Source organism: Camelina sativa, chromosome 11 (genome assembly GCF_000633955.1).
Source record: "Camelina sativa cultivar DH55 chromosome 11, Cs, whole genome shotgun sequence".
NCBI classification, from domain to species: Eukaryota; Viridiplantae; Streptophyta; class Magnoliopsida; order Brassicales; family Brassicaceae; genus Camelina; species Camelina sativa.
The window spans coordinates 6922737-6948416 of record NC_025695.1 but is presented as its reverse complement, the minus strand read 5'-3'; the positions used below and the strand labels follow the sequence as shown (position 1 = coordinate 6948416).

Sequence of the window (25680 nt, the reverse complement as noted above, 5' to 3'; positions counted from 1 at the left end):
GTAGTTGAATGGAGTAATGGATATTTTACGCAAACGAAATCTTGATGGCCAATCTCGTGCGCACAACGTATCAATCATTTCATTATAAATATTGGAAAACAGTATATATATATATATAATAATGTTAACGGTTTTCGCGCAAATCTGTATGATGTAACGAACAACCACCTTAGCTTACTAATGACAAATTAGGTTTTTGTTGTTGTTGTTGTTAGAATTACTTTGGTGGGGCAATAGATTATAACTATATATCATTCAGGCCGGAATAAAATTATAAAAGTGGATCCACGATTTGATTGTTTTATCACAATGCACATGACTACTAACTCTCTTCTATTTTTGTATTATACAACCCTGCATTTATGTGACGTTACTTTCTTAAAGCTATGGGGAAAAAAATAAAAGTATAAAACTTAAAAAAGGAGATATTTGTAGCGTCAATTACGGTTTCTAAAAAAATGATTGTATTTTAAAGCGTAGTGCCAAAAAATATATAAATAGACATGACTGATTTGTTTGGTGTATATATGCACTCAAATAATGCTTGCAAAGTTTTTACTTAAAAGATTTCTCTCCATGTGTAGTCTTTTTGTAATCAGAGTTTTCGAATCATTGCCTTATTTAGTTACTACACAGAAAAATTAGAATCAGTTCGTCAATTGTGTACTAATTATTGATTTAAGTACTATTATTAGACGATTATAGAATGTGAAAGAGTGGTGTTTAAAAGTCAAAATGTACAACTGATTCACATGAAGTAAATGAATAATTAATTAGGCGGGTTTAATTGTACATTCGAATCTTATCCAGTTCACATCAGAATCATGTCATTCTCCCTCGCTCCCACCAAACCCTCTCTACCATTCTTCCAATTTACACCAGACTTTGACTTAAGACTATTTACCATCTACATAACCGGTCTTTGAATCCAGCATTATAAACTAAATTACTAAATGTAGTAGAACCTAGTTTCAAATAGTGATTGACAAGACTCAAGAGGTAACAAACCGTAATGCAGCTAAAGAGGTAACAGATCTATGACAAACCATCAACAAGTAGTTTTGTTAAAACAGTTTCCTTATTTTTCATTTGTTTGCAGACAGCTCGACAAACAAGTGACGACTTAGCAGGATTGGTCCTATCTTTTCATAAGGAGTATTTTATTGAGTGAATGTCTTGTCATAGATCTTATTCGTATATAGGAAGAATCAGAACGAAGGATGCTCTGATTCCGTGTCTCGTTCTGCTTCGTTACAAGCCGGTTTAAAACTTCTCACCTTGGTTCTCTTCTCCGTTTGGGCCACCTAACAGTCACTCTCGGCCCAATTTAAAAACAGGCCTTAGAAAGAAAGAAAAAAACAATGTTGCGTGTGTTATTAATACAAGATGTGGGGTTAAATGTAAAAGATAACTAAAGTTAGGGGTTGAATGCCGAAAAGATTAAAACGCTAGGGAGTCGAACTTAATATAAAGTGGAAAATTAGTTTATTCATTTAATTGTTAATTAAATTATGTTGAAGTTTATCCAAATCTCATCTCGGGACGAGAGCATCTCCTTTCGGAAAATTCGAATCTCCCACACCTATAATAAAAGCTCAAAATTACATCTCAACCGTCCATGTTAAATCCAACGGTTAGTAAATGGCACACACCTGCTTTTCGTGAATAATATTAAATACAAGAATTAGTTTTCACACGAGTCTCTCCTCCTCTCTCTTCAATTTCGGTTAAAAACAATTTTTTTTTTTCTTTCTTCTCTTAGCTCAATTCTCCGTCGTTTCTTCTCCGTTCTCCGGTCAATCCAGATTCCTCCGAGAGAGATTTTTCTTCTTCTTCTTCTTCTTCTTCTTCTTCTTCTTCTTGTGTTGGCGAGTTCCGCGTGAAATAATACATGAAAATGTTGGCAGCGATGGACTCGCGTTCTTCTCTCCATCATCTTCATCGTTCTGTTCCTCGCGTTGACCTTTTCGCCGGTGTTCGAATGAAACGATTCTCTAAAAGTCCTGTGCCGAATATGCCTCGAATATGTGGAAACAATTTGTGCTGATTCGTATCTTCTTCTTCCCTTTGGTTTGTTTTTTTTTTACTCTTTGCATCTGAATTCCGAGATCCAATCGAAGCTCGTAGCGTCTTTTTTTTTCTAGGTCAGTGGTGAACAATTTGTTCGTTACGGGTTTAGAAGTTTGTGTTTAGTGGGAATTGTGACTTGTTAGGGTTTGTTTCGAACTCTCAAACACTTTAGGGTTTTCAGACTTGTGGAATTTGGGGATTTCTTATTTTTAGGTTTTGTTGAATCGTGAAGTTGTTTTTTGTCTTTGCTGGATCTCTGAAATGGCTGATAAGACTGAATTAGGGTTACAAAAGACTACTGTCAATTTGAAAGAGCAGTTGGCTAAAACTACTCTGAAGAATCTGAGGTTACAAGGGCACACGTACATTGAGCTACGTGAGGATGGCAAACGTTTCGTATTCTTCTGCACTTTGTGTCTTGCTCCATGCTACAGCGACACAATCTTGCTTGGACACTTGAATGGTAACCTTCACAAGGAGAGGTTGGCATGTGCTAGGATCACACTTCTTGGAACGAATCCTTGGCCTTTCAGCGATGGTGTCCTTTTCTTTGATAGTTCAACTGGAGCAACAGAAGAAGATAAAACTCCAATCGCTGGTGGCGAAGATGTTCCCTGTCAGTTGCAGCATTGCGGAGATGAAGAAAGATTTGCTATTGTCGAGTATGATAACAACAGGGTCATTGAATCAAATGGGGATAACCAGCCTGCTGAGGTTTCTGATGATGAACCTAGTCACTGTGCGGATAATCTGATAATTTCTGGTGTGCTGATCAAGGAGAAAACTCTTGATGTGGAAGCAAAGTTCATTGGCTTTGGAAGAATAGCTGCCAGGTTGTTTGAAACCAAAGGACGCACAACTTGGATTGATAAACTATGGTGCGAGTGGTTAGGAGATGAGGGTCCTTCTGATGAGGAGAAGGCTACGGTCCCAGATCATGACTTTGCTATCGTTACGTTCTCCTACTTCTACAATTTGGGTAGGCTGGGTTTGCTCGATGATCCGAGCCGACTTCTCACATCTAGTCAGTCACCAGAATCATGTAACGGCGAGGACAGTTGCAGGAAGAGAAAGAAGTCTTTTTCGGATCCAGAGGACACCAGTGAATCTCTGTGTAATCAGTATGACTCTTCTGAGGAGGTTTCTTCAGGTCGTAATTCAAACTCTTCAAGAGCTCTAATTGCTGATTATGATGATAGTCTCATGAGCAAAAGAGTCGTGAAGAACAGAACTGTAAGACGAGAGCTGAGGAGGCAACAGCGGATATTTTCTGAAAGAATATGTGAAGTCTGTAAGCAAAAGATGCTTCCAGGGAAAGATGCGGCAGCAATACTAAACTTAAAGACAGGGAATCTTGTGTGCGGCAGCAGAAACCTCCTGGGGGCGTTTCACCTATTTCACGTGTCTTGTGTTGTACATTGGTTTCTCTTCTGTGAGAGTGAAATACTTGGGAGCAAGATGGTGAGTGGAAAAGGCAAAAAGAGATGCACAAAGCATAGTGGTCAGACTGGTGTGAAGTGGAATCAGTTGGCAAACGACGTGAGCTGGCAAATATTTTCGGTGTTCTGTCCAGAATGCCAAGGCACCGGCATAAACATTGAAGGAGGTGTGATTGAGAGAGACACGTTTCCGCTTTCTCAGGTATACACACTCACTATCTCAAATAGCCGTTTTCTTAACGGGTTTGAATCTAACATTACATATTTTTGTATATGAATTGGTAGACATGGAGGTTCCAGGTGAAAGTGAGCGAAGGTAGGAAAGCATGGGTGAAAAATCCGGAGAGGTTGAAGAATTGCTCAACAGGATTTCATTTTCCGCAGCAGCCTGATGAGTCTGGTCAGGTTCCGGTTCAGGTAAATATTATCGCACCACAAATCCGATTTGGACCATTTTGATCGTCTTATAATGGTAAATGAAAACGTAAAAATGTGGATGATATGCAGGAGGAGAGGGTACAGATGATGAAACTGGTTCGTTTCTACCGAGTAAAGTTGTAATGTAGGAAACAATTCATTTCCTCTTCCTGTTGTGTAAATAAGGGCTTCGTCTCTCACGTTTTATAGTTCTCTGTAAATTTACATTTACTTTGTTACTATCTGATTGATTACTTCTTTGAAGCCCAATTCACTCTTTTTTATTTTGGTCTATAGATACCGAGAAGAAAAATTCGAACATTTAAAAAAAACTAAATCAAGGTAGGCAAATAAATTACAACTTTTGAAGTTAGAAAAAATGGATCCCGTGAATGAGGGATTGTCTCGTGCAGACCGACCCATCTCAGTCTAGTCTATGCTTTTAATCAAACCAGCTAATTCCAATTCCAATCCCAATCCACTCACTATACCAATTTTCTTTGCAACGTTTTTAATGTATAAAGAAAGACTCCTACCAAAAACACATAAAATTAAAGTTTCTACTTCTATCTCACAGTATTAATTCGCCGATATCAATCAAATCTAGGGGCCCCTTATTTTTAAAATTTATAATAAAATTTATTTTGTTTTAAACGATGGTAATCCGACCACAAGCAACATCATTTGTGTCGCATTCTAATGCCACTATCATCCTTTTGGGTGCACAAACCTATCTTAAGTTGAAGATAAGCCTCCTTTTTCACCCATGCTCTCATCTTCTCACATCATCACATATCCACATACACGTATAAATAAATCGAGCATAGAAGAAGCAAGCCAATTTGTGTCGTTACTTTATTTGGACTTTATTAATGTGCTCATTATACAATTTTAAGGAATCAACACTCTTACACATATATATACACACACTCTTATTACATATATATATGCATACTGATTCCAATTGGTATATATATAATTATATATACACATGTGTATATTTATAATTAGAATAGAAATAGACACATAAACATGAAGCAAAGTAAGAACAAGTAGACTCTGCTTAGTGACTCCTCCGCCTGCATTGCTCGCCGCCTCGACCGGACATTGGTGTCACGGTAAGGTGCCACGTTACTCGAAGACGGATCACCGAATAGCCTCCGGTGTACCATTTCGCATACAACACCCATCACCGGATCAGGCATCCTATACATATACCGTTGACTCTCCCCTTCACCTAAACGTTGACCAACCCCTGTTCTTACGTTGCAAACCGGACCGGATGGTCTGTTCGGTACCACTGAACCGGACTGTGGAGTTTTCTGTCCTCGGCCGTAGATGGGGACAAGCGTAGCCTCGGAGACATCGGATTTGCAGACGGGACATTTTGGGGGTTCCCTCTTACAGTCGTATTGATCGATGCGTTGTCTTGAGTTGTTGGAGGAATAAGTCCACTTGTGAATGCAGGGCCAACAAAACAAGTGGCCACATAAAGTCACGACCGGGTCTCTGACCTGATCCAAACATATATTGCAGTCGAAGTCTCCTCCTCCAGAATCACCTAATGTTGTGTTGTCTTCATTCTCTATCTCCATTTTTACTGCAACACAAGACAAAAAAACACATTCACTTGACCAGTCGTTTGCTTATTTGATGAGATTTCACCTAATTTGTAAAACACTAAAGTCTATTTAGATCAATATAGATCATAACAGAATTGTGTATATACAAATCATGATCGATCTTGAAACTATACTTATTCTAACACACGAACGTAAAGTAAGGATTAGAAAAACAAAATAGAAGGTAAGGATCTTATTCTCTGACAGGCTGAAGGTATGAAGACTTGACCTAATTAATCACTTTCGGTTTCGAAAGCTTTGCTCTGTTTTCACTTAAATCCTAAAACACGTTATCTTATAAGAAAAAAAAAAGGCAAATAATAAAAAAAAGAAACGGAGTGGTTGATGAAACAGAAGAAACAAGTGATAGATAAGTTAACAAACTAATGAAAACACATCTACAAAAGAGTTGAGTCGTATGATGATCTAAAAACTGATAGTTTATAAAAAAAAAACAAAGAATAATCTTTTTTGAGTAGTAACTCAAAAACAGTGTAGATCTATTAATTTGGTGCTTTTATATATACACACACGCAACAACATAAACACAAGAAAGGGACGTACTCTTTGGAGAGATTGTAAAAGCACCGATGGATCTCTTCTGTCTTTAAAGACTTTGGAAAGTTTAGAGAGAGCTTGTATTGGGTTGTGCTACAATGGCCAGAAGAAGAACAGAGAAAATGATTTATTTTGGGTTTTAGAGAGAAGCACAGAATGGGTAAGAAGAATATTAGATCGAGGGTGGTGCAGAAGCACGAGACCCTATAATATACACAAAGACACACACACACACATACAAGTATTTGTATTATTTTTGTTTTGTAAGGTGCAAAATGAAAATCAGGAGAAGAAACGTCTACCTAAAATTATAGTACTAGATAAAGTAACGAAACGCCATTTTTTTTTCTCTCCTCCTTAAGCCTGTCTTTATATTTTATGAAAAGGTCAGCAACGGATCAGCTTCGTTTAAAAAGTAAAGAAGATAATATAAACCATAATTTTATTCACAACTAAGTATATTTATAAAAAATTAATTATTCAGTTTGAATAGAATTTTGTTGACAAAAAACAAGTGGAAATATGGTAAATGTCCACATGAGTCCATGGACAAAAATAATAATATTGCAAAATTCCCCCATTAAAAATATCATATTTCACAAGATAAGAATTTGGCTTGAAAAAAAAAAAGATAAGAAGTTGGCAGCTTCTGTTTCTGGCAACACAACAGTAGATACTGCCCAAAGCTCTATGACGTGGAGCTCCATGGCTGCACCGTTACACCATTGAACAAAACTCATGTAATATTTGTAAAATTCTGCTTATTTCGGTGCCTTGCGTCTTTAAATTTTCAGAATTTGTAATTATTAGGTGTTGAATGAATAACAATGGCAATTTTGGTAAGTTGTTTAATCAAAGTTGGAATCTGAGGAGGGGAATGATAAAATTTTAATAAAAGCCTTAATTTAAAGGTCATATTCAACCAATGGTTGGAATAGTTTATAAACCCACAAAGATAATTAGGTTACACGTCACGGAAGCAAAAGGAGCCATTGGTGTCACCAGACCATATTTAATATTCCACATCTATACTATTAATTGCAGAAGAAGGCAACCCCAAAAAATCCAGTTATAGTAAAACATTGCCTTAAATTCGTGTACGTTGTCTCGTCACTGTTATGTCTGATTATGATCATGGCGCTTAGTTTTTTTTTTTTGACAATTATCATGGCGCTTAGTTAAGGTTGTTAGATGAGTTTATATATGCTATATACTATTACATTTTTTTTTTAAATTATAATTTTGAATAAATAACTTATAGTACTATATAAATTTGTAGTCTACGAGTACTATCTTTTAGAGGAAAACTATCAATTACAGTTTCGTTTGTAATACTCTCTTTTATCATAAGCAATCACGCAAATTATATAATCATCCAAAATTATCACTTATTTGTTGCGTCCGACTTACGTCATTTCACTATATTCATTATTGTGAAAAGTATTTCTTTAGAAAACGATATACCAAAGCACGTAGATAATGTAGAATGTAGATATATATCATGCAGCCAGGTGTTGGACAATGGTAAAATCTTTTTGATAAAAAGTCAGTCATTTACCTAATCCTTTTTTTTTTTTTGGGTCGAATTTTCAAGAAATTAACATATAAGACTTAAAGAAAATAAGAATTTACTTCATCAAACCGATACAGAGTAGAAAGATAATTTTCACCCTAGGTGTTTACTGTTAAATTACATAATGTAGATAGATAGATTATTCGATTGACAAAACATCCCGAGAAAATACATTTATCATTTTAAAAACGACAATAACAAAATTGGGATACAGTTGTAGCTTTCTATTTCTGGGGTTAAATACAGTTGTAACTTGTAAATATACAAATACTATTTTTAGAAAACGTATATATATATATATATGAATATTATAATAATATATACACGTTCGTGATAATGTATTCAAATTATCATATGAAATTATTGGAGCAAGTTGCATTTAACGATCCGGACCGGAGAACTGAGCCAAGGAAATGGGCGGTTCCCAGTTTATTATGGATATCAGCCATTGGTAGTTGAACCAAAATTAATTATACTGTAAGTATTAAACTTCTCTGTGAAATTTATTGGTTAATTTTATGGTTTTTCTCAATGGATTAAATTTAGTTAACAGTAACTTTGTTTTTGCATGAACTGATTCATACTATTGTTTCTTCTAACCAATGATCCGGTATATCCGCAATATTTTTCTCTCCTCCTATAACTTTTAAAGGAAACACGAAAAAAAAACCAAAGAAGTTTACAAAGAAAAAAAATCAAATGTGACAAAAGAGAAATAAAAAGGAGGAGGAAACATAAACATGGAGATTACTCATCATTGTTTGGTTTCTCTTCTCTCAATCTTCCTTTTGTCTGGATTTGCCTTGTCTCTCCACATCTCTCGTAATTTCAACAATTATTTAATATTTTACTCCTGTTTATTAAAATATTGTTTAGATTTGTTGAAACAAAATCTGATATTTCTATGTGCAGTTGATGAACTTGAGTCCCACCAAGCTACAAGCCGAGCCCTTCTTCAGGCAAAGGCAAGTAAGTAATTAACTTCCACAAATTTGTATCATATTGATCGTTATAAGAGCTCACAAAGTCATTAATGTGTGTTTAAAAACATGATCGATTGATTATTCATTATTAATTATCCTAATAAGAAAGATTCAATTATTGCGTTAATAACATTTTTTTAACAGCATGCAAAGAAGATTTTGCGACCAAGAATTACACAGTCATAACGAGTAAATGCAAAGGACCAAATTATCCGGCCAAGGTATGCTGCTCGGCCTTCAAGGACTTTGCTTGCCCATTCGCGGAAGCTCTTAACGATGAGAAGACAGATTGCGCCTCCACAATGTTCAGCTACATCAATCTCTACGGTCGTTATCCTCCTGGAATATTCGCTAACATGTGCAAAGAAGGCAAAGAAGGCCTCGACTGCACCGACGTCAAGCCCACTGCATCATCTTCCCATGCATTGATCCCTCTTGTTCCGAGACTTGCATTGCTAATCACTATTTTTATCTTGTTTTGCCTCTTCTAAAGACAATCTTATGTATATGTCAAGAGTTTGACAAAAAAAAAAAAGTATATGTCACAAGATATAAGTTATATAATATTACATTCCATTGTTAGTCGTTGTGTGAGCAGAGCACATATGTTATGGTTTCGAATCTTGGCCGAATAAATTATATGGTCCCAAAGCCTAAAACTCTTTGGTTGCGCCAAGTAAATAAAACCATTTGTTACAAACACATGATAAAACTAGCATTCAATAACATGTTTTTGTGGATCAAGAACATGTGTGTTTGAACATAAATGGGCTGAGTTAATAATAATCTCCAAGGCCTTATAAAGGTCAGTGGAATACAATTTAGCAAGAAAAATTAATTAAATAGAAACATAAATCATGCCTCTTGTCATGGTGGGTAACACTTTAATTTAATCCAAAGCACCGAAACACTAATAAATCAGTAATAGTTTTGTTGTTGATCAATTGGGCAAACAATTCCAAATGAGAGCAATGCAAAAGGTTATCGGTGAGCAGTCACAAGCGTCTCGATGAATCGTAACCCATCAAACCTTGGAGCAAACTTGTCATTTCCTCCATCTTCTGAACCCTTCTTCTTCCTCTGTTTATCCTTTGAATCCTAATCAAAATATATAATTTAACTCGTTACACTTCCGAATCCATGGAAACAAAACCTCTTATCCAACCTTGTAATTCAATAAATTTGTTTGAGATTACTTAGTGTAAGAGTACTTGATGAAACAGAGCAAAAACAGAGGAGGGAACTTTGATGCTACCGAGAAACAAAGAGATTGGTTCTGTTTTTTTTTGTTTTACCTGACGGGAATGATTAGATTCCGGGGAAGAGAAGGAGACGGAGGTGTTGGTAGAGCCAACAGAGATGGCGGTGGCTGAAGCAGCAACAGAGATGGAGGCAGCAGCAATGATTCCAGATTTCTTCATGTCTCGGTCAACAAATTATCCCAAACTCGTGGACTCTGTTTTTTTTTTTTGTGTTAAATAAGATAAATCTGCAACCGTAGACAGATGGGAGAATAATGTGGGAAATTTTTTTTTGAGGGCGTTTGCTTTCTATAGCCGACGGTTTATATACGCAATGCTAGTTGACCATTTACATACCATTTTACCCTTTTTCCCAAATATCTTAAGCATGTTTTAATGGTGTTAATTACAGTTGAGGTTATTGGTAATCGTATTTTAGAAAGAAAAAAAAGATTTATCTTCTAGAAGAACTGTGATTGGAGTATATGAGATGCGTGCAAAATGAAGAGGGTTAACATGGTCAAAGACTTGGAAAAAAGAAATGTACTTTGAGGCTTCTGAAGTTAGAACCACACAAAGAGGTACATGATTGGTTGATCTGTTTAAATGAAAATGGGTCCATCGTTGGTTGGTAAACCCACCCACGTGTCCGGACAATTGTTGCAACTGTGAGTCACTGAGTCTGTATTGGACAAGTCTACCCATCTTCTTTCTCGTTAATTACTGTTGCTATTCTAGGCTCATAAGATAAGGTTCGAGAAAATGAAATGTTCATAAGATAAGGTTGAAAACACTACTAATATGACGGGGGAACAAGGGTGTTGGACAAGTGGTTCTGATTATTTTTTGTCTTTTGAGAACCTAATCTCATAACCAGATTGATGTAAAAAACTCATTTGTGAATATGAACTTAACAAATCCATATTGGTTTTCTGGTGAGATGTTGTCTGCGTCAAATTTAATGTGTGTTATTGTGTTAACACATTTATTCTTCGATACAGACATGACAATTGACAATAAATTATGCCCGGTCACTATTATTTGAAGAGAAACAGAGTAGTGAAATGTTTTAAACCCATCAAACTCTGACATGGTAACAAAACATGATCGTACTACTTAGCATCTTGTGGTGGCGTATATAATCCCAATTAGTTGTCAATTAATTACTAAAAAGTTTTGATTGAAGATGTATATGGATACAAATAAAAAGCGCTTTGCGGCTATGTTTTCTGTAGGGATGGGTTCTTAATAATTAAATTTTACTTTTTGGAGGACTTTATCGTTTGCGCATTCTCATAATCTTGTCCACATATCTTTACTTTTCTCACCGGCCAAAAAACTTATTCGGTCCATATCCGTATCTTTTACGTGAATCATTTGATCATGCCGCAAGACCAAAAACCAAACAACTTGCTTTTACTCTTATATGTAAATAATTTGGTGTCCCCAAAAAACAAATAAACAAATGTGACCAAGAAAAGAATGTAACATTTTCTGACCAAAGTGATTGCTGGAGAGTTCAATATGTTGGATAAGCCTTACAAAGATGTCCAGGAAAAGACGAAGCAATTCAATGGGTGTATCTGTGTATGTATTGGGGAGTCATTGCAAGTAACGCACCGGGGCAAAATCATGAGAACTAGTTTTATTACAGTTTCAAACAAGTTCTCACAAGAGTTTGTCCCAACTATCACCAAGGAGATCATTAATCACCACCATCATCACAAAGATGCAGAGGCTAAGATACATCATAAAGCTACAATTAAGCATCATTCTTGGTGTAACTCCGATCATAACCGGTTCATGTTTCTGATACAACTAATAGCTAGAATATGTTCTTCAACAAGTTTAGCTGACCAAAGTGACTATAGATCTCAAAAAAAAGCAGGAGACAATGCCTAGAAGATGCTGAGATTAGACAAGACAAGACAAACAAGATGCTACTTGCTAGGCTTACACAAGACCAAGAGACTCTCCAAACAGTATCCTTGCTATCCATAAAGATATTTAGAAAACATATCAAGGAAGAATAGTATCAACGTTGAGAAGCTAGTTTGCTGCACATAGTCACTATGGAATCAAAGAGCACCAAAACTATATCGTCTGTCACTTTCAAATTCAATGAAAAGAGACCCCCAAATGACACCCTTATAAACATCAAAACCAATCTCATAACACTCTTTCTTTCTCATCTACATCAAACCTACCAAAAAAAAAAAAAAGATCAAAACTTGGTGTTCTTCCAAGTTACCTCAATGCATCATGAAATTAAAAGCAGCTCTGTTCCTCAAATCCATTCTGAGTTATGTAATCACATTCAGCCACAAACGAATCTCCATTTCATTCAAGGTCCTATCCGCGTTTTCTGATCTGTGAGTCCGAGACGCCTCATTTCATTCAAGGTTAGAGATGGATCAGAGACGACAACAAAACTGAGATTCTCTCCAAACACTCGTCGACTCATAACCAACTGAAGAAGATTCTCCGGTTCCATATAATAAACCACAGCGCCCGCGAAACGACGTAGTTCTTAAATTCAAAGGATGTAATTTGTAAATTTAAACAAAAGGTGGCAAAATCGAAATAATTACAATCCTTAGGAACTAAAAGTATAAATAAAGAATAAAGAAAGAAGAGTAAAGTCGGTTTGGCTGTTTCCTTCTTCCTTCATCCTTATCTCTCTCTCGAGTCTGAAAACTAAACAACTCCATTTATTTTTTTTATTTCTCCACTTGGGACTTTTCTTTTTGTAATTAAACAAACCAAAAAAAAAAAACGTTTTCCTCCTGCTTGCGTTTTCTCAAAGTTTCGAAGAGAACGAAGAAGCAAACCTTTTTTTTTGCTTTTCCACCAAGACTTGATCTCTAAATCGAGATTTCCTTATTTTTGATCCTCTCTCGATCTTAGTTTTTTTCTAAGTATTCGGATTCAAATGGCGTCTGGATCTTCGGGTCGGGTCAACTCAGGATCTAAAGGCTTCGATTTTGGCTCCGATGATATCCTCTGCTCTGACTACACCAACCAGGACTCTTCTAATGGTCCTCACTCCGATCCTTCCATCGCTGCTTCAAACATGGTGAATTCACTTACATATTTCTTCTTCCGTTCTGTAATTTACTTTTCGGCTTTGCTCAATTATTGGTATTTGGGAATTTTAGGGTTTCGATTTTAGTATATGATTGCTGGATTAGATTGTGATTGATGAGGAGCTAGTTTCGATCGTTATCTGTTTGAACCGGAAGAAATAACAATTGTATTTCGAATTGATCATGATGATTACTGAGTTAGTTTGTTGTTTCATTTTTTTTTTTGCTTGCAGGAGTTCCATAAAACGAGGATGGCTAGGTCTTCGATTTTTCCGACAAGCTCTTACAGCCCACCGGAGGACTCTTTGAGCCAAGACCTTACTGACACTGTCGAAAGAACCATGAAGAAGTATGCTGATAACATGATGCGTTTTCTTGAAGGCATCAGCTCACGCTTGTCCCAGCTTGAACTCTATTGCTACAACCTTGATAAGACTATTGGGGAAATGAGATCGGAGTTGACTCATGAGCACGAGGAGGCTGATGTCAAGCTTAGATCTCTTGACAAACATCTTCAAGAGGTTTGTGTGTTTTGCAATTGTTTATGAATCCTTTTTTTTTTTTTTTTGTTAATTTTAATTTCATTGGAAGTTTGAGACCATTCTATATGTTCTGTTGTTGTAGGTGCATAGGTCAGTCCAGATTCTCAGAGATAAACAGGAGCTAGCAGACACTCAGAAAGAGCTAGCAAAACTTCAACTTGTGCAGAAAGAGTCATCTTCTTCGTCTCACTCTCAACATGGTGAGGATCGGGTAGCTACTCCTGTTCCAGAGCCTAAGAAGACCGAGAACACCTCAGATCCACACAACCAGCAGCTTGCACTTGCTTTGCCTCACCAAATAGCCCCACAACCGCCAGCGCAGCCGCAGCTGCAGCCACAACAGCAGCAGCAGCAGCAGTATTACATGCCTCCTCCTCCTGCACAGCTTCAAAACACACCTGCACCTGCACCTGCCCCTGTTCCCATTCCACCATCACAACCACTAGCACAGAGTCAGTACATGCCTCCACCTCCTGCTCCATCCCACCCAAGCTCAGCCCAAACTCAGTCATTCCCGCAGTACCAGCAAAACTGGCCTCCCCAGCCACAGGCTAGGCCACCACCGTCAAGTGGAGCTTACCAAACATACCCGCCTGCACCACCAAGCAACCAATCCCCTGTAGAATCGTTGCCAAGCAGCATGCAGATGCAATCACCATACTCTGGACCTCCACAACAGTCTATGCAAGCTTACGGATACGGTGCACCACCACCACCACAGGCTCCGCAGCAGACAAAGATGTCTTATAGCCCCCAGACAGGCGATGGATATCTACAATCAGGACCTCCTCCTCCTTCTGCCGGGTATGCCAATGCCATGTATGAAGGTGGGCGAATGCAATACACACCACCCCAGCCGCAGCAGCATCAACAGCAACAGGCCCATTACTTGCAAGGTCCACAAGGTGGTGGATACGCTCCCCAGCCTCACCAGGCAGGTGGCGGTAACACTGGTGCACCACCTGTTTTAAGATCAAAATACGGAGAACTGATAGAGAAGCTAGTGAGCATGGGGTTCAGAGGAGACCATGTGATGGCCGTGATTCAGCGGATGGAGGAGAGTGGCCAACCCATCGACTTTAACGCCCTCTTAGACAGATTGAGTGGACAGTCCTCAGGAGGACCTCCCAGAGGAGGATGGTGAAAGTCTCATAATATACCCCTTCCTTGTCTACTTGTATCTTTTTACAACAATAAAACTGTGCTTTTCCTCCCTTGTCTTTGAGTTACTCTATAAGGCCCTAGTTTTATTGGGCCCAATAGATTGGGTCTGTTGTGTATTCTTCTTATGCGACTCAATTTACGTTTTCTTAAAAAGCCCTATTATTTTGTGTATGTTTTTCACTTTCAATGTTCCTTGTGATGATGAGTGCTTATCTTTTGCTCAATCTTGTGTGCATCGAGAGCAGCTTTGTGTTTGATCGCAGAGTTGTTTATATCGAATCTCGTTCGTTTGAAAAAACACTCAAAAGGGCAAGCTTATAATTTAATTTTATAATAATGAAATCAATATTTCTATACCAACAAAGTAAAAAAAACGTATCCCATGAAAGGAAATAGATTTGCGTAAATCCCTTGAAACCAAATTAACTCAAAAAAGAACTGCGCGAAAGCAAATAATTGAAGAGGCGGCAAAGTTTTTATTTTTACAAGCAGCGCGGGTTAGAGTCTCGCGCCCACTAAACCACACCCGCCAAAACTCATCTTCAATATAAACCCTAACCCCCCAATCTCCAATCACTAACTCATCATTCTCCATCTCTCAATCTCTCGATCTCTCTCAATTTCTCGATCTCTCAATCTCTCTCAATCTGTCAGTGTCTCTGTTCCATAAGATGATGACGCCAGTGAAGAAACATCTCGCAATAAGACCAGTTGAGTTCTACGGCAACGGGCTTCCCCGACCTCGTTTCTTCGATAATCCTCAGTTCAACTCTTGCCGTGTTGATCCGCCACTCTCTGTGCTAGATCCGCTTCTCACATGGGCGAGAGACGCTCACTGGTCCATGGGTGGTCTCAACTTCACTCGTCTCCGTCTCCAGGGTCGAATCGAAGGAAACGTCAACAAGCTCCGTGCTCAGCTTGAGAAATCTACCCCTGTGAAACTCGAATCCGGTATTTCTGAGAGGAAGAAGAAGAGATCTGGTTCTGAGTCTCCTCCTCCGGCTCCCGTTATTGTCAAACGAAGGAGGTACTTAGATCTGAACGATTCTGACGATGAAGAGGTCGGATCTGAAGATGAAGGTGTCGTTGGAATCAGGAGAAAGCTCTCTGATGAGTTTGATAAAGTCGCTGAAGACAACATTCCCCAAGTGGTGGTTAACGCCAACAAGAAATCCATTAAATCGGAATTGGTTGAGAAGATTTTGAAGGAGAAGAAGACTGAGAAAGTGAACAAGACGAGTTCAACGAGGACATCACCAAGATTGGCTAAGCGTAGTTCCTAGTTAGATCTCTCTATGTAGGGTTTAGATCTGAAGAGTATAGTCTTTTTTTTTGTATTTGTGCTTATATGAACTTCTCTGCTTTTATATGAATTAGAACAAAGGAACTAGATTGAATGCATCAAAATGATTCTTTGTATACAACAAAATTTGAGAATCAGATTTTCACTGTTGAAAGAAAATGACAACAGTTTTTTTACAAGTGTGATTCTCTCAATGTCTGTGAGAACAAAGCTTTTTCAACTTATGTTCATTACGACGTCCTGTAACTTTAGCCAACCTGCAAGATTGTTCGATCATCAGTTTATAGATTGAGTCTTGTTCATGTGGTACAATCCCAAAGTCATCACCAAACGTTTCCATGCCTTCCATGAATAGCTGCCACACCAATGTCCCTGCTCCTGCCTTCCTTCTCTTGGCTGATTTGTAAACTACATCGAAGATGATTCTGTAGAACTTATCTCGCTGGGATGGTTCGTAGTCTTTATTCAGGTTCGAGAGTCCAAACTCTGTGAACAGAACTGGCTTCTTTAGCTCTTTCATCCCATCTTCAATGTGAGATTGCATCCATTTCACCACAAACTTTAGCTTCTCTTCATAGGTCTGATTATGAAACCTGCCCATACATATATGTAAAAGATGTAAGAACTGCTGACAAGAACCCCCCAATAGCTCAGTCAAATCATATCTTGATTCTTTGTTCCAGAGCTGACTTACCAGTGATCAGGGTAGATATGAACAGATGCAAAATCGATGTTTGAGGAATTAGAGTTTTGGACAAAGTCTGATCCAAGCGCAGAGGCCCACTGTTCTGGATTAACAGTCAGCCGTTTTGGGTTCTCAGGACCATAGAAGCCTTCCAAGCCTACTGTGAGGAGATGCTTGTCGTCAATCGATTTAATGTACCCCGTCATTTCGTCTATCCAGTCCTGTGATCCCACAAAGAAAACACATTAACATGTTTGCGGAATAATAAACAATGTGAATTATTCTTTCTAGGTGAAATGGAGGGACTCACTTGGAGAGTTTTGCCAGAGACATCAGTAGTGCATCGTGGCTCATTGATCAACTCCCAAGCAAAAATCGTAGGATCGTTTCTGTACTCTATCCCAGTTACTGAGTTCTTCCGAGTGAGCAGAGTCTGCAAAAATCAGGACAATAAAAATTCAATCTTTAACCCTTCATATAGGCTTTGCTCTCACACAGTCACTAAATGATCTTCTAATGTTGAATCATAGCAGCAGCAAAATACCATTTTACCTTGAGATAATTTTTGAAGTAATTGCGGATAGAAGGATCAAAGAAGAAGGAATCATTGGAAGAACTGAGACCAACACCTTCTTGCCATGCCCACTTCACATACTGACTCTTCCCTCCATAAGCTTGCAAATTGTTCACTAAGCTAAGTAGCAATCTAACATCATGTTTTTTCGCCTCTGCGATTACATGATCCAAGGCCTAACCAGTGGACCAACATTATCCATTAAACAAGAGATCACAGAGAGAGAGAGAGAGAGAGAGAGAGAGAGAGAGAGAGAGAGAGAGAGAGAGAGAGAGAGAGAGAGAGAGAGAGAGAGAGAGAGAGAGAGAGAGAGAGAGAGAGAGAGAGAGAGAGAGAGAGAGAGAGAGAGAGAGAGAGAGAGAGAGAGAGAGAGAGAGAGAGAGAGAGAGAGAGAGAGAGAGAGAGAGAGAGAGAGAGAGAGAGAGAGAGAGAGAGAGAGAGAGAGAGAGAGAGAGAGAGAGAGAGAGAGAGAGAGAGAGAGAGAGAGAGAGAGAGAGAGAGAGAGAGAGAGAGAGAGAGAGAGAGAGAGAGAGAGAGAGAGAGAGAGAGAGAGAGAGAGAGAGAGAGAGAGAGAGAGAGAGAGAGAGAGAGATCATCACAGTCACAGAACTGGACGCTTAATTGAAGGGAAAAGATAAAAAGATATACCTGAAAGACTCGCTCATCGAATCGGCCAGGGGAGATCTGAAGAGCGTTGTAGCCACCGTCATTGAAAGCCCAAGTTCGACAAACAGTGAGACCCATTTTAGCACCAGCTTCAAGCATTTCACCGACAAGGTTTCTGCTCTGTTCATCAACGGCATGGGCCATGAACCAATACGAGTTCCACCCATTTACATAGAGAGGCATATCATCAACAACGAACTGAGTTCCGTTCCTTTTCACAAACCCCAACTTTGGTTTCCTCTTGTGATTCAACCACAAATCCCTAAATGTGAGATAGATGAAAGATGCGCATATAAAAAAACCTAAGATTCGTAGCATTGGCCTGTTCCTTGCAGCCACCATCATGCCTTCCTCCTTCCTCCTCCTCCACAAACCCAGAATTGGAGAAAACAGCTCTTTGAATAGAGTCGGTGGCCACCCAGAAGAAAAAAGCCTGAGCCTTGTTCAGTGGATGAGTCGCAAAATCCAAACTTTTTTATGAAACCCAGATGGAAATAGCAAATCCTTTATTAAAAAATTGACCAGATTTGAAAAAAATCGCTCCTAATTGAAACAAAGCAGAAAAATATATTTATGAACGAATAATTGAATGAACCACAGAGACACAGATCTCTATATATCTTTGTTTTTGTATTAGTTTAATTGTGTTTACTCTACACAAATTATATATTTTTATAAAATAAATGGACCCCAAATTACTGTAGTTTTCTGTAATACTATGTTTTTTTTTTTTTTTTTCAATCAAGTAATCTGATTTTCTTTTGTGAAATAATTAAAGAGCTTTTTCAATGATAGTGATGTTTTTTGTTTTCTACAAAAGCTACTAAGTTGCAGTTACTTATCTTCCTATAAATTTGATACTTTTAATTACTGATGTATGTAAAATAAGTAAGTAATTGAAGAGAAAAGAACAGAACTTTTGACCCACCAACGAAGAGTAAAAAAAGGCACAGAAATTAACCTAGTATTTAAGAAATAAAACTATAAGAGACTAAACAAACATATGAAAGTCTCTAAGAAAAAGTAAATAAACAGGTCACATGCGTTGGAGTGTCATCAACTTCGAATTTTTGAGAAATGTTCATTGTTGTTCATTCATGTGACGTGAATACCTTAACTGTGAACCCTTTTAATAATTTTCACTTCTGAAATTATTATACTGTTTACAAGATCATTCCCTTTACTACTAAAGTTCCTAACTCATACTATTATTACCAACTCGTTTAGAATATACATAAAACGGTTAATTCAGACATAGATTAAATATTTAGCTTCTGCATAGAGTCAACATCTACTTCTCTTTGATGAAAATGAAATCATTCGAGGTGTTGCCCACGTTTTGTTTATGAATACGATGATAGCATATACTATAGATAAGCATGACAACTACATTTGTGGTAAGATTTTCTTTTTATCCTTGTAGTTTAGCCAAAACTAAATATTAAGTTACGATAACAAAGTTTGTGAACCAGTTCATCACAATCGTCTCCGCTTTTGTATTTTTCTAATGTTTTGTTAACTACTTTTTTTGCCGACATGTATTGTACTTACAAGTTACAAGTTTACAAGTAAAGGGTGTGGGACTGCGGTATATAATTAAATAATAGACAGAAGTAAAATACTGAATTCTTGAATGTTGTCGGTGACGCTTTTCTAGCTAGTTTTCTTAACACCCGGAACTGTCGAGTCATTTCATAATAGTATAATACATATTATAAGGATTTTTATTGAACGTAAGCAATGAGTTTGAATAACACGTGAAGAGAAATGCAAACAAAATCTAAGTAAGATATACTAAAAGATGACTGAGAATTATACTCATTATAGATCAAGAATATGGGAACATGTTTTGAAAATATAAATCCTTTTTGTCAAATATGCATAATCGTTCACTTGTTTTATAAACTATGCTTTGACTTGGATTGGGCACCTTCTAACAGTAGTTATTAATGCTACATGATGAAGAATACTCATCACTTTATAAGCTTTTACCTAACAACTGCCGTATGGACCATACGGTCCATACCTAATCACATGCACTTCCTCCTTCAAACACAATTTATCTTCCCCCATTGTTGTCACAGTATATATGTTTCATAGTTTCTGGGTCATTGTCATCTTTTAAATCATATATAAGTTGTTTGACCCCAAAACAAACTTTTAAAAAAAATTCTGTTACAAAGTAATTAAGAAATTCAAACGTCTTCAAAGTATACAAAAATAAAATGTGTTGACAAATGATCTAATTGTTAGTAGCATGAGTTATCTCACAGAATTTTCAAATACTTCAATAGTTAAATAAAGCTATAAAACGCTTAGGACATTTAAGAGACCAAAACTTCAGAAACAAGATTAGTGAAACCATATACTGTATACCAAACGTTTTCACTAAACAGTTCTTCATTAGTCTATGGAAGTTACAACCAATGTGGTACTCGACGGTAAAACCGGTAAGCCCACCAAAAAAGGCCTTCAACACCATATTATAGTTCAGACTTCAGAGTTTGAGAAGCTCTTCTACGGACAGAGACAGAGAACGACCGACAAACAGAGAGACCAAAAGAAGAATCTGTGTTCCTCTAAAAGAAATAAACAAAAGATATGACAAATAACTTCACGTGTCGGTATTGTGACGTGGAAGCATTCGATCTGACATCATCAGAAACACACACATCAATCCAACAAAGAAGATCTCGATATTTTTCAGATTCATCAAGAAACCAAATCTTGTTAAGCTAAACGACGACAACAATTAACGAGGAAAGATTTCGATATATTAGTTGTAACTTGTAAGATGTTTTCGTTAATGAGACAAAACGCAACAAAAAAATTGAATCAAGAAGAAGTGAAAGAGTAGGAGTTAAAGAAGACGAAGTAAGCAAGAAGAGCACAAATAAGAGCCACGAAGTTTCCTTCTTTAAGAAGAACCCTAAACACAAAACCAGCGATCTCTTTCGTCACTTTCCTCCCTTCGATCACCACTCTCTTCCTCGATTTCCCAGCGAAAGCCATCGACACCACCACCGATATCCAGATCACAACGATCGCCGGCACAGCTATGAACAGCGCCGCCGCCATCGAGAGAACTCCGAACACAGCACCTAAAAGAACCGAGGCGTAAAGCGCAGGCAAACCAGATGACGTCTGGTGGTTATCACCGTACCAATTCACTATCGAATTCAGCGAATTCCACGAAGAAGACAAGAGGATCGCGTAGACCACAAGAAACAGACAGGCCCATGTTCTTCTCTTGCTTATAACTCTCAGAAACAGCTTGTACGAGGTCATCGTCTCTTGTTCTTCCTTGTCCGCCATTGTTTGAAACCACCAGATCTGATCTTATGATTCTGTGTCTGTGTCTGGTTTGGTAAAGTAAAGTTTAGGGTAAAGAGTAAAATACCCTTTTTTTGTCCAAAGCTTCTTCTTCTTATGATTCCTTTTTTGGGGGTGAGTGTTTGCGGTGAAGAATTGTGAGAAAAGGAAAGTGATCGAACGTTCTTTTTTTGCTTCTACTTAAGCCTAGTCGAATCTGACGTAACGTGAATAGCACGCTCTTGATTATTGGGTAGTGTTCATCACGTGCCTTTTTTCTTAGCGGTCCAGTTAAAGTCTTTGCCTTTTCCTGCAAACTGACAGTTGGAGAGCTCTGTGTCCATTTTTTCTTTTTCGTGCTTTTGGCTCATCCCTCAAAACGTAGCGTTTTATAAACCAAATGGTTAGTAAGATTACTTGACACACATTACATTTCAAAAGAAGAATATGGGACTCCAATGTTTTTTAGTGTAAAGTTGAATGTGATCATGTACATTAAAGTTAATATGAAATGAGACATACCAAGAATTCAACTATTCAAGAAAGTAGTTGATAGTTACTGTTAGGCCTTTGACTAGATTATAGTACTATGATGCTTACGGTAAACGAATAATTCGAGTTATGTGCGATAATGTTTGAAAGAATTGAAAGAGAGATGAGAAGATGAATATATTGACATTTCAAAGCTGACTTCTTTGACCAATAAGGTCATCATACCCCATAAATGTTGACAGCAAAATACCAAGTCCAATTTAACCATTAACTCCAAGTGGCTCGGATCAAGAAAAAAAAACAAAAAAGAAACTCCAAATGCATAGGAAAATATCAAAATTTACAAGAGACCAAATTATCACGGCTGATATTGTGGCGTATCTTTTTATTTGTTTGTTACCATCTTGTTAATCAAATATATGTCAAAACACATAGAATAAGCAAATATTATCTTGTTAATAATTTTGACTTTGGAATGGATCCTTTCCAGTTCATACCATATGTTTGAATAATTGGTTCTTTTGAATATATAAAAGACACCGTCACAAAAGAAAACACTTGTAATAATTCTCTTTTGAGTTTCTGACAAGCTGTTCTTGTTCTTCTTCTTCCCATATACTTCTTTCAAAACGACACCACTTGTTGTACCCAAAAGACCTCTCTGTCTCTCACCATGTTCTCTAAAGTTTCTATTTTTATCCTTTTCGTCACAACACAATTCTTGTTCCGATCAATCTCATGCATCCAATTCATCTACAACTCAAACTTCACCACCAACAACACACTTCTCGTCGGCTCAGCCACCGTTGATTCCCCTCCGTCAATCCTCACCCTCACCAACCAAACCATTTTCTCCATCGGACGTGGTCTATACCATTCAAGAATCTCAACCGCCGCCTCCGCCATACCTCTACCTTTCGCCACGTCATTTATCTTCTCCATGGCTCCTTATAAACACCTCTCCCCTGGCCACGGCTTCGCCTTCGTCTTCCTCCCTTTCTCCGAAACATCCGCCGCGAGTTCTTCTCAGCATCTTGGCCTCTTCAACTTGACTAATAACGGTGCAACTAACAACCGAATCTTCGCCGTAGAATTTGATGTTTTCGCTAACCAAGAGTTCAACGACATCAATGACAACCACGTCGGCGTCGACGTCAATTCCCTCAATTCTGTTTCTTCTGAAGTTGCCGGTTTCTATGGAGGAAGAGACGGCGAGAGATTCACGAAGTTGAGGCTTAACAGTGGTGAGAATTACCAGGCGTGGATTGAGTTTAATGGGTCAGCCATCAATGTAACTATGGCTAGAGCTGGAACTAGGAAACCCATTAGACCACTCATAAGCATACCCTTGAATCTCACTGGAGTGTTACTTGACGATATGTTCGTTGGATTCACCGCATCCACAGGACAACTAGTACAAAGCCATAGGATTCTTTCATGGAGTTTTAGCAACACCAATTTATCCATTGGTGATGCTTTGATCACTAGGAATCTTCCTTCGTTTAAATTGTTAGATGACTCAGTTTTAAAGTCTAAAGGCTTCATTGCTGGGGTCTCTAGTGGTGTTGTGTTATTACTCTCTGTTATTGGGTTCCTCTGTTTCTACGTTGTGAGGAAGCGAAGGCAGCAGAGGCTAGAAGGAGATGTTGAAGATTGGGAAACAGAGTATTGGCCTCACATAGTGCAACACAAAGACGTTTTGGAAGCAACGAAAGGGTTCTCGGAAGAGAACATGATCGGATACGGAGGGAATTCTAAGGTGTATAGAGGAGTGTTAGAAGGCAAAGAAGTGGCGGTGAAGAGAATCATGATGAGCCCTCGAGAGAGTGTTAGTGGGACGAGTGAGTTCTTGGCCGAGGTCTCGAGCTTAGGGAGGCTAAGGCACAAGAATATAGTTGGACTAAAAGGTTGGTCCAAGAAAGGAGGAGAGAGTTTGGTATTGATTTACGAGTATATGGAGAATGGTAGCGTTGATAAGCGGATATTTGATTGTAACGAGATGTTGAACTGGGAGGAAAGGATGAGAGTGATAAGAGATGTGGCCTCAGGGATGTTGTATCTACATGAAGGGTGGGAGTCAAAGGTGTTACATAGAGACATAAAGTCAAGCAATGTGTTGCTTGACAAGGATATGAATGCGAGGGTAGGTGATTTTGGGTTGGCTAAGTTGCAGAACACTAGTAAAGAGATGGTTAGCACGACACATGTTGTTGGAACAGCGGGTTATATGGCGCCTGAGCTGGTTAAGACAGGGAGAGCATCGACACAAACCGATGTGTATAGCTTTGGAGTGTTTGTGTTGGAGGTAGTGTGTGGGAGGAGGCCAATAGAGGAAGGAAGAGAAGGGATAGTCGAATGGATATGGAGACTAATGGAAAAAGACAAAGTGGTTGAGGGTTTAGACGAGAGAGTAAAGGTGAATGGAAGGTTCAAGACCGAGGAAGTAGAGATGGCTTTGAGAATAGGACTGTTGTGTGTGCATCCTGATCCGAGAGTGCGTCCGAAGATGAGACAAGTGGTGCAGATATTAGAACAAGGGAGATTAGTGGAGGATGGTGGTGAAAGGGAAATGAGCTTGTTGGAGAGAGTGAAGAGCTCTTACTTGTTGGAAACTGGTGAGGGAAGCAAACAACAAAAACATCCCACAATCCAAGATCTAAGGAACTCGTCTTCTTATTCTAATTCCTTCCAAAGTTATGGTTCCATTCTTCATGGACGGTGAGGAACTAACTAGCGTGAGTTAATTTTATTGAATTTTTGTACTATACATGTTCTGTGATTCTTATGTATATAAGATTGTATGAATTTTGACTAAAAACTGCATGAGACAATATATTTTATTTGAGTCGTTTAATATTATGAGAGATGAGATGGTATTGTCTCGAAATGTACAACATAGCACCAGTGGTCTAGTGGTAGAATAGTACCCTGCCACAGTACAGACCCGGGTTCGATTCTCGGCTGGTGCAAAGATTATTTTTTGTGTCGACTGAGCAGTGGATCTTTCCCTGTGAATGGACCCATCTTCGGCATTCCTCCTGGTTAATTTTATGTTATTGGTTTAAGATTTTATATCGTTTCCTTCATAACAAAAGTCATGAAAATTTTTTCATCAAATAGAAAGATTTTACAAGATTAGGAAAAACAAATCAGCAAGATTTTAAAAAACTTCCTAAACAATCTCTTTTGAACTAGGATTATTCGGTAATTTCTCTCTGTGCTTAGCTTGATCTGGTTATTCCTGCTCTTTGTGACAAGATCCATAAAACAAATGGTTCTGAGTGTTCTCTGTGCATAACTTAGCTCGTTTTAGGTTTGGAAATGCTTAACTTCTAATTGTTCTTTTGTTCTGAGTGTTCTAATTGTTCTTTTGTTCTGAGTGTTATTGCAGGTGCACAAATCATAGGCAAAGTTTTTGAGACCCGCCTCTACAACTTCTTAGTAACGGGGAAGCCTGACTCTGACACTGATGCTTGTCCTCTGGTAAATCTCCCTGCCTCCTCTTTCTCTTCTTCTTTAGGTTGTTCTTTAGATTCGTTTGTCTCAATCATGCCTTGCCTTGGATTTGCAGGGATGTGATGAATTTGCTGGCCAAATTGAACTAGGATTATTCGGTAATATATCTTTGTGCTTAACTTAGCTCGTTTTAGGTTTTCTTTGCTTAACTTAGCTTGTTTTAGGTTCTCTATGTGTTCTCTATGGATCCACCCAGCCTCTAGTGTTGGCGTTGCTCATGTTGTGTTTACAACATTCAGTTCTTTCACGCAGGTGGCTCAGGCTCAAGTTCCCATAGTAGACCAGTGTCAAGTTCCCATAGTAGCCCAGTGTACAAGACAAGAAGCCCCAGTTATTGTTTATGCGAATGGTGGATATGGATGGTCTTTGGTTATGACAGTGGCCGCGATTGGTTTAGGTTAATGTACCTGGTCCAAATGGTCCAATATTTTACCCAA

At 38.2% G+C, this 25680-nt stretch overlaps 9 protein-coding genes across 13 annotated transcripts; 5 read left to right on the top strand and 4 right to left on the bottom strand.

Annotated features, from left to right (window-relative positions):
- Nucleotides 1696-4203, top strand: LOC104722080. Its single transcript, XM_010440187.2, has 3 exons — nt 1696-3711; nt 3795-3926; nt 4017-4203. Exons 1-3 carry the CDS (start codon nt 2332-2334, stop codon nt 4068-4070), a joined length of 1566 nt encoding a protein of 521 aa, XP_010438489.1. The 5' UTR covers nt 1696-2331; the 3' UTR covers nt 4071-4203.
- On the bottom strand, nt 4753-6509 carry LOC104722078 (E3 ubiquitin-protein ligase RMA2-like). Of its 4 annotated transcripts, none has more exons than XM_010440183.2 (2): nt 6113-6509; nt 4753-5526 (listed from the first exon to the last, which is right to left on the bottom strand). In XM_010440183.2, the coding sequence occupies exon 2, from the start codon at nt 5519-5521 to the stop codon at nt 4934-4936; it is 588 nt and encodes a 195-aa protein (XP_010438485.1). In that variant the 5' UTR covers nt 5522-5526; nt 6113-6509; the 3' UTR covers nt 4753-4933. The 4 variants fall into 4 exon arrangements, with proteins under 4 accessions (XP_010438485.1, XP_010438488.1, XP_010438486.1 ...); XM_010440186.2 differs by having other exon boundaries at nt 6409-6494; XM_010440184.2 differs by lacking the exon at nt 6113-6509 and adding an exon at nt 5754-6105.
- LOC104722076 (GPI-anchored protein LORELEI-like) lies at nt 8310-9634 on the top strand. The gene is made up of 3 exons (XM_010440180.2): nt 8310-8501; nt 8592-8648; nt 8807-9634. Exons 1-3 carry the CDS (start codon nt 8420-8422, stop codon nt 9151-9153), a joined length of 486 nt encoding a protein of 161 aa, XP_010438482.1. The 5' UTR covers nt 8310-8419; the 3' UTR covers nt 9154-9634.
- LOC104722077 lies at nt 9497-10220 on the bottom strand. The gene is made up of 2 exons (XM_010440181.2): nt 9958-10220; nt 9497-9760 (listed from the first exon to the last, which is right to left on the bottom strand). The coding sequence occupies exons 1-2, from the start codon at nt 10081-10083 to the stop codon at nt 9644-9646; spliced, it is 243 nt and encodes an 80-aa protein (XP_010438483.1). The 5' UTR covers nt 10084-10220; the 3' UTR covers nt 9497-9643.
- Nucleotides 12577-14870, top strand: LOC104722075 (formin-like protein 5). The gene is made up of 3 exons (XM_010440179.2): nt 12577-12979; nt 13223-13510; nt 13614-14870. Exons 1-3 carry the CDS (start codon nt 12836-12838, stop codon nt 14673-14675), a joined length of 1494 nt encoding a protein of 497 aa, XP_010438481.1. The 5' UTR covers nt 12577-12835; the 3' UTR covers nt 14676-14870.
- Nucleotides 15246-16173, top strand: LOC104722073. Its single transcript, XM_010440177.2, has one exon. The coding sequence runs from the start codon at nt 15367-15369 to the stop codon at nt 15976-15978; it is 612 nt and encodes a 203-aa protein (XP_010438479.1). The 5' UTR covers nt 15246-15366; the 3' UTR covers nt 15979-16173.
- Nucleotides 16088-18548, bottom strand: LOC104722074 (mannan endo-1,4-beta-mannosidase 5-like). Its single transcript, XM_010440178.1, has 5 exons — nt 17906-18548; nt 17236-17433; nt 16994-17116; nt 16693-16904; nt 16088-16591 (listed from the first exon to the last, which is right to left on the bottom strand). The coding sequence occupies exons 1-5, from the start codon at nt 18266-18268 to the stop codon at nt 16189-16191; spliced, it is 1299 nt and encodes a 432-aa protein (XP_010438480.1). The 5' UTR covers nt 18269-18548; the 3' UTR covers nt 16088-16188.
- On the bottom strand, nt 20671-21466 carry LOC104722072. Its single transcript, XM_010440176.2, has one exon. The coding sequence runs from the start codon at nt 21236-21238 to the stop codon at nt 20759-20761; it is 480 nt and encodes a 159-aa protein (XP_010438478.1). The 5' UTR covers nt 21239-21466; the 3' UTR covers nt 20671-20758.
- LOC104722070 (probable L-type lectin-domain containing receptor kinase VII.2) lies at nt 22310-25668 on the top strand. Of its 2 annotated transcripts, none has more exons than XM_010440172.1 (4): nt 22310-24445; nt 25119-25210; nt 25299-25341; nt 25496-25668. In XM_010440172.1, the coding sequence occupies exons 1-2, from the start codon at nt 22401-22403 to the stop codon at nt 25144-25146; spliced, it is 2073 nt and encodes a 690-aa protein (XP_010438474.1). In that variant the 5' UTR covers nt 22310-22400; the 3' UTR covers nt 25147-25210; nt 25299-25341; nt 25496-25668. The 2 variants fall into 2 exon arrangements, with proteins under 2 accessions (XP_010438474.1, XP_010438475.1); XM_010440173.1 differs by having other exon boundaries at nt 25483-25668.

Excerpts from the sequence above, each read along its gene's own strand:
- LOC104722080 (XM_010440187.2), top strand. The coding sequence starts at position 2,332 with ATGGCTGATAAGACTGAATTAGGGTTACAAAAGACTACTGTCAATTTG. Across the intron at positions 3,712-3,794 it reads ACACGTTTCCGCTTTCTCAG|ACATGGAGGTTCCAGGTGAA; the intron begins GTATACACACTC and ends ATGAATTGGTAG. Across the intron at positions 3,927-4,016 it reads CTGGTCAGGTTCCGGTTCAG|GAGGAGAGGGTACAGATGAT; the intron begins GTAAATATTATC and ends GATGATATGCAG.
- LOC104722078 (XM_010440183.2), bottom strand. The coding sequence starts at position 5,521 with ATGGAGATAGAGAATGAAGACAACACAACATTAGGTGATTCTGGAGGA.
- LOC104722076 (XM_010440180.2), top strand. The coding sequence starts at position 8,420 with ATGGAGATTACTCATCATTGTTTGGTTTCTCTTCTCTCAATCTTCCTT. Across the intron at positions 8,502-8,591 it reads CTTGTCTCTCCACATCTCTC|TTGATGAACTTGAGTCCCAC; the intron begins GTAATTTCAACA and ends TTCTATGTGCAG. Across the intron at positions 8,649-8,806 it reads CCTTCTTCAGGCAAAGGCAA|CATGCAAAGAAGATTTTGCG; the intron begins GTAAGTAATTAA and ends TTTTTTTAACAG.
- LOC104722077 (XM_010440181.2), bottom strand. The coding sequence starts at position 10,083 with ATGAAGAAATCTGGAATCATTGCTGCTGCCTCCATCTCTGTTGCTGCT. Across the intron at positions 9,761-9,957 it reads AATCTAATCATTCCCGTCAG|GATTCAAAGGATAAACAGAG; the intron begins GTAAAACAAAAA and ends TATTTTGATTAG.
- LOC104722075 (XM_010440179.2), top strand. The coding sequence starts at position 12,836 with ATGGCGTCTGGATCTTCGGGTCGGGTCAACTCAGGATCTAAAGGCTTC. Across the intron at positions 12,980-13,222 it reads CCATCGCTGCTTCAAACATG|GAGTTCCATAAAACGAGGAT; the intron begins GTGAATTCACTT and ends TTTTGCTTGCAG. Across the intron at positions 13,511-13,613 it reads TTGACAAACATCTTCAAGAG|GTGCATAGGTCAGTCCAGAT; the intron begins GTTTGTGTGTTT and ends CTGTTGTTGTAG.
- LOC104722073 (XM_010440177.2), top strand. The coding sequence starts at position 15,367 with ATGATGACGCCAGTGAAGAAACATCTCGCAATAAGACCAGTTGAGTTC.
- LOC104722074 (XM_010440178.1), bottom strand. The coding sequence starts at position 18,268 with ATGATGGTGGCTGCAAGGAACAGGCCAATGCTACGAATCTTAGGTTTT. Across the intron at positions 17,434-17,905 it reads TCGATGAGCGAGTCTTTCAG|GCCTTGGATCATGTAATCGC; the intron begins GTATATCTTTTT and ends TCCACTGGTTAG. Across the intron at positions 16,592-16,692 it reads CATATCTACCCTGATCACTG|GTTTCATAATCAGACCTATG; the intron begins GTAAGTCAGCTC and ends ATGTATGGGCAG.
- LOC104722072 (XM_010440176.2), bottom strand. The coding sequence starts at position 21,238 with ATGGCGGACAAGGAAGAACAAGAGACGATGACCTCGTACAAGCTGTTT.
- LOC104722070 (XM_010440172.1), top strand. The coding sequence starts at position 22,401 with ATGTTCTCTAAAGTTTCTATTTTTATCCTTTTCGTCACAACACAATTC. Across the intron at positions 24,446-25,118 it reads GGTTCCATTCTTCATGGACG|GTGCACAAATCATAGGCAAA; the intron begins GTGAGGAACTAA and ends GTGTTATTGCAG.